This window comes from Chlorella variabilis (genome assembly GCF_000147415.1).
Source record: "Chlorella variabilis unplaced genomic scaffold CHLNCscaffold_31, whole genome shotgun sequence".
NCBI classification, from domain to species: Eukaryota; Viridiplantae; Chlorophyta; class Trebouxiophyceae; order Chlorellales; family Chlorellaceae; genus Chlorella; species Chlorella variabilis.
This window is the reverse complement of record NW_005435057.1, coordinates 356,447-362,293: the sequence shown is the minus strand read 5'-3', so window position 1 is coordinate 362,293 and position 5,847 is coordinate 356,447. Positions and strand designations below refer to the sequence as shown.

The 5,847-nt window shown below is 68.8% G+C and overlaps 2 protein-coding genes across 2 annotated transcripts in view; one reads left to right on the top strand and one right to left on the bottom strand.

Moving 5' to 3' along the window:
• The window catches only part of CHLNCDRAFT_141130 (hypothetical protein), a gene marked incomplete at both ends in the record, with an annotated part of 4,014 nt that extends 3,590 nt beyond the window's left edge, over nt 1-424 (bottom strand). Inside the window, 2 exons of the mRNA XM_005843376.1 lie at nt 132-229; nt 407-424. Of these exons, the coding sequence (XP_005843438.1) occupies nt 132-229; nt 407-424 (116 nt within the window). The remainder of the gene's footprint in view (nt 1-131; nt 230-406) is intronic.
• A 940-nt stretch (nt 425-1,364) lies between these two features.
• On the top strand, nt 1,365-5,245 carry CHLNCDRAFT_141129 (hypothetical protein; the record flags this gene model as incomplete). The annotated part of the gene is made up of 6 exons (XM_005843402.1): nt 1,365-1,937; nt 3,459-3,809; nt 4,169-4,258; nt 4,414-4,653; nt 4,784-4,967; nt 5,124-5,245. The coding sequence occupies 6 exons, from the start codon at nt 1,365-1,367 to the stop codon at nt 5,243-5,245; spliced, it is 1,560 nt and encodes a 519-aa protein (XP_005843464.1).
• Nucleotides 5,246-5,847: the final 602 nt, after the last annotated feature.

The window sequence follows — 5,847 nt, the reverse complement described above, 5'->3', positions numbered from 1 at the left end:
GTCTTGGGGGTCCTTCAGGCGGGGGCCAGGCAGGTGGCGCCAGCTGTGCTGCCGCTGCAGCCGCCGCCGGCAGCTCAATCGGCAGCGCCGTCTGACGCCCCGCCACAAACGCCAGCAGGCTTCGGGCGGACTCGTGAAGGGCTGAGGGGCTGGGCGGCCACTCCCCCGCCGAGTACAGCTGTGCCCCTATAGCCACCGCAGTGAGGACCAGGGCTACCGCCGCCAGAGGCTGCAGCAGGCGGGGGGAGCAGCAGCAGCGGCAGCGGCATGGTGGCGGCGGCGGCGCTTTGGCGGCGGCGCGGCAGGCTGGCACCGGCGCGGATGCCGGCCCGCTGCTCATGCCGACGCTCCGACGGCCAAATGTGGGCGCGGGAGCAGCAATCCCCACATGTGAAACGTTTCCCACCTGCGCAGGCAACAGCATGGCGTGGTGCCCCTCAGTTCCCGCACGATGCGGCTCCCAGAGTCAAGCTGCGCAAGGAGAGACGTGTAGAGATGGGGAGCGGGGACTGGCTGCTCAGCAGGGGGCAGCAAGGCGCGCAGGGAGATCCAGCTCGCACATTTGGCGCCGAAAATGCGGCGATCAGGAAACCGAATAAGATGACGTCGAGAACGGGAGAGGCATTGGCGCCCCGCCCCCCCAACCAGCACTTTGCCAAAGGCGGCACCGCCTGGAGCGGCGGCGCCAGCACGTGAAATGGGCACCTGGGGCTGTCATCAGTACGCTGTGCTACGGCGTGCCTGTCCCGATTTCACACATGGCGCAGGCTCTTGCATGACTGCAGGCCTATTCTACACACCCAATTGTGCTGTCTGCCGGCCGACCGCTCCGCCAGCAAGGCTCCACCAGGCCGGCGGTGGCGAGCGGGCACAGGGCGGGCGCGAGGGGGGATGAGGACAGAGGAGGCGCGCCGCCTGGGTGCTGAAGTTATGTATGCCGCCCTGTAATGCTGGTACATCACTGGATTGCGTCCTTCATTTGCCTTGGATGGGTGCTCCGCTGCAACATGAGATTGTGATGGGAGGCGGTGGCAGCACGGCGTGCGCGCTGTGCCTACATCTGCCCGCCAGCAAGCCCGCTTTCAGCCTTCCGCATCATCTGCGCTTCTGCCTTCCTCTCATGCAGCCCAGGTGTCGCTGAGGAGTGAGCAGGCTGCCGCTGCCGATCGTGCCACACGGTGGGTGCGATGTGGGCGCGGGGTGCTGTACAGCTCGGCTTGCAGCGCCCAGATGCCGTTGCGGCCGCAGTGTTACGCTGCGTGCCGCATGCTTGCCCTAACCTCCGCGCCCTCTCGTCCCGCCGCCTGCCCGCCTGCCGCCGCGGCACACCGGGGCAGTCAGCACCAGCTTGTCAACGCTCCCAGATGGCTTCCGCCACTTACATCGCAGCGCTGCTGACGCGCCTGCGCAGTGGTGACGGTCGTCAGGCAGTGCAGGCTGCCAGGACGCTGGTTGACCTCTGTGTCGACAGCGATGACAACCGGGCAGCCATCGTAGCGGCCGGCGGCATTCCAGCGCTGGCTAAGCTCATCCGCAGCAGCGATGCTAGCGAGGATTTTCTGCAGGCCGCAGCCAGGCTGCTGCACAACCTTTCTGCCCACAGCCCTGCCAATGCCATTGCAGCAGTTGGCGGCATTCCTGCAGTGGTTCAGCTCCTGCGTAGCACCGACAGCGAGGAGCTGCAGATTGCAGCAGCCCAAGCGCTTGGCTGCCTCTCTGTGGACAACCCTGGCAACAAGGCAGCCATCGGCGCGGCCGGCGCCATCCCTCTGCTGGTGCAGCTTCTGCGCAGCACCGCCAGCGAGGAGGTGCAGGTGAACGCAGCCAAAGCGCTTGGCTACCTTTCTGTGGACAGCCCCGATAGCAGCGCAGCCATTGCAGCAGCAGGCGGCATCGCTGCTCTGCAGCAGCTGCTCTACGGCACCCCAAGCGAGGCGGTGCGCAGGGCCGCAGCTACTTCACTGCACAGCTTGTCCATCAGCGGGCAGTCCGGAGCTGTGATGATGAATGCTGAAAGCGCAGCACAAGGGGCACACGGGAGCACGGCCACCACAGCAGCAGATGCAGCCCCTGCAGCAGAGGCAGCTCCAGCTGATGCGGCGGCGCCTGCTCTTCCTTCTGCACCAGCTCCTGCTGCCAGGGTGTGCGCGGCGGACGGCTGCGGCAGCACGCATCGTCTGAAGCTCTGTTCTGCGTGAGTGGTGCCCTTGCGCGCAGCTGCAGATTGGCTTTCTGGCGTGCATGCAACTGCCCCTGGGATAGCATCCTGCCGATCTGCCTGTCTGACTCCTTCACCCGTGCGGCCCTGCCCGGCTCCGCCTGCAGGTGCCGGGGTGTGAGGTACTGCAGCGAGGCCTGCAGCCACGCACACTGGCGCGCGCACAAGCCAGAGTGCCGGCGCCTGCATGCCGCGGCGGCTGCCGCTGCTGCTGCCCAGCCGTAGCTCCAGCCCTCGACGGTGCCTGGCGACCTGTCGCTGGCTTACTGAATGCACACGGGCAGCCCCGCTGAGACGAGGCTGGCAGGCGGCGGCAGACATTGCAGCAGAGCATTGGGCTGAGGCACCGTGACGGGGTGGCTGTCTGCCATACAGTGTCAATTCAAACTGAACGTATGACTCGTCCATCATTGAGATGAGCTTGCTGCAGTCTCTTGTGAACGGGGCCGTCTCGGCGCCTGCGCCCGCCAGCCGGCCGCGCTGGGTGCACACCATGGACCCCATGCGGCGATCAAACTTGCCCACGTGCTGCTATCCGGATGTTTTTTCTGTCGTCCTCCGCCTGCTGAGGGCACCCGGCTCTGCGCAAAAGCTGCAGGCAACCTCGCCAAGTGGTGGCACTCAGCCTGTGGCAGCCGTGAGACCTACAAGAGCCGCAGTTGCAGGTACTTGCAAGCGCACAAGCCAGAGCGCCTGCACCTGCGCCCTGATGCTGCGGCGGCTGCTGTGCAGTTCATATAGCGTTCCTACAGCGTCTTGGACGTGGGGCCAGCTGGCGCCGCATTTGGCCGGAGGCGGTGGCGCCACGCGGGACGGCCCCGGTGGACGGCCGCATCTCGCGGAGGCCTCAGCAGCCCTACTTCCGCGACCTCCATTTGCCGTGCTGCTACCATCGTGCACAGGTTCAGCACTGCTGGGGCGTGGCGGCGGTGTCCACGTTCGTTCGGCGACCATGGCTGCCATTTCCTGCGGGTGGGAACCCGGCAGCCCTCCCATGACGGCAGGAAGTGGCTATGAGACGGCCCGAGACGAACTGGATTCAACGGAGCGGCGCCCCCCGCACCCTTTGGATCTGAACGCGAGTGGCATCGGCTCCCTTGACCCCTTGCGGCTGGGTGACGCACGAGCCGCCTGGTGTGCCCTCGCATTGCCATCCCGCAGCCAAGCGCCCCACCAACCGCCGCGCCGCCGCCCTCACTGCCGCCGCTCCCCTGCCACCGTCAATTCTGCTGCTCTGCAGGACGCAAGGCAGCATTCCAGCCCCTTCCGCCAGCTGAACCTGTCCCGAGTCGGCGAAGACGCGCGCGCGGCACCGGTGGCACCCAACCAGCGGCCGGCGCTGCGCAATTTTGCGCAGCTCCGGAAGGCGCAGCGCGAGCAGCATCTCTCCGTTCCGTCTCGTGCGGCCGACGTGCCGGCTGCTGCGGCGGGGGAGCAGACCAGGAGGCGCCAGCCGGCACGCCCGCAGCGCGAGGATGGGCCTGCCGGCCTGCTGCCTGCAGACCCTGGCCCTGCCAACACCGCCGCTGCTGGCGCCCCTGCCGCGGCTGCACCCTTGATGTGGAAGGATGCGGATGAGCACCCGCAGGTGGTGAGTGGCTCGGGCTGCTGCTGGACAGGCGGCTGGCGCCCCTGTGAGGTTTCCCTGGTGTGCTGCTGGCACCGCTCACACAGGATCCCTCGCCACCGCCGTGCCCTGCCCTCTCCTGGCCACGCTGGCTGGCCCGCTGCCTGCATGCATGCTCGCTTGCCTGGCCAGGGTGCAACACCAGGCAAGCTAACGGGCAGGCCGCCGCGCGGTGTGTTGACCTTTGGCGTGCAGGCCGGCCAGGTCAGCACTTGGCACTTCCCTCGTCCGCCGCCGCTGACTCAGCAGCAGGCCACGGGGCGGGGCCCAGCCTGGGGCAGAGCGCCAGGCAGGCGCCTCAGGCCCACCCACCTGCCGCGCAGCCCGCCGGCGGCGCCGCCGACGGCCTGGCGTCTGGCATGGCGGACCTGCGCATCGCCCGCGGCATGACCAAGGCCGAACGCCAGCAGCAGGTGGGTCTGCTGCCTCCAGCACCTGGCCGCCCCATCGCCTCGGTGGCGGCGGCGTGCTGCCGCTGGCGTGTGGTGGCGGCACCGGGGCCGCACGCACGCACTGCAAGCATCGTGCCCTGCCCCCTCCAGTACAGTTGTGGCCTTTTGCCGTGCAGCCCGCCCAGTCCAGCAGCCGTCAGGCTGTCACCATCAGCAGGTCTTGGGTGCAGACAGGGCCCGAGGCGCCGGCAGGGCTGGGCGCCGATGCAACATACCAGCAGCTGCAGCAGCCCCGTCAGGCGCCGCAGCTGCTTTCCCAGCAGCGTGCACTGGCAGCAGCAGCGGGGGAGGCTGCGGGCGGGGCGGCTGGCATTGGAGCGGCGGTTCTGGCGCAGGGCGAGCGCCAGTCTGCTGCCGTGAGTTGGGCCCGCGCCAGTGCCCGCTCGTCTCCTGGCATCGTCCCCTCAAGAAGCAGCATGCTTCCCCTTCAGTCTTGCCTGCGCTGCCTAGCCCTTAGATACCCTCCCACTGCCGGCTGGCTTGCAGTACTGGAACGCCATGCGGGGAGCCAGCTGGACCGAAGTCGGCTGGCAGAACATCCTGCCTGTGCGCCTGGACGGGCAGAAGGACCCCAGCACCCACCTCGTGCTGGCGGAGGTGGTACGGGGCGGGGACGAGGACAGCACCGACCTGCGCTTCTCCATGAAGGCGCAGGGGGCGGCTTTGGTGGGTGCCCGCACTGCGCGCGCCTGCCGCCGCCTGCCACCCCAAAACCCTAAAAACCGCTGGCAGCCCGTGAAGCCCTCACGCTGCCGCCAGGCGCTCTGCCGGCGTCAGCGGTGGCAGGAAGAGGGGGTTCATAAGTCCTGCCTGCCCTCCTCTGCAGCCTGCCTCACATGCGGCCGCGTGCGGGGCGAGCGCTGGCAGCCCGTGAAGCCCTCACGCTGCCGCCAGGCACCGTCTGCGGCTCTGCCGGCGGCAGAGGTGGAAGGGAGAGGGGGTTCATAAGCGCTGCTTGCCCTCCTCCGCAGCCTGCCTCGCATGTGGCCGCTTGCGGGGCGAGCGCTGGCAGCCCGTGAAGCCCTCACGCTGCTGCCAGGCGCCGGCTGCGGCACTGCCGGCGTCAGCGGTGGAAGGGAGAGGGGGTTCATAAGCACTGCTTGCCCTCCTCCGCAGCCTGCCTCGCATGCGCCCGCATGCGGGGCGAGCGCTGGCAGCCCGTGAAGCCCTCACGCTGCTGCCAGGCGCCGGCTGCGGCACTGCCGGCGGCAGCGGTGGAAGGGAGAGGGGGTTCATAGGCCCTGCCTGCCCTCCTCCGCAGCCTGCCTGGCATGCGGCCGCATGCGGGGCGAGCGCTGGCAGCCCGTGAAGCCCTCACGCTGCTGCCAGGCGCTGTCTGCGGCAATGCTGGCGGCAGCCGTGGCAGGAAGAGGGGGTTCATAGCCCTGCCTGCCCTCCTCCGCAGCCTGCCTGGCATGCGGCCGCATGCGGGGCGAGCGCTGGCAGCCCGTGAAGCCCTCACGCTGCTGCCAGGCGCCGGCTGCAGCTCTGCCGGCGGCAGCGGTGGCAGGGAGAGGGGGTTCATAAGCACTGCTTGCCCTCCTCCGCAG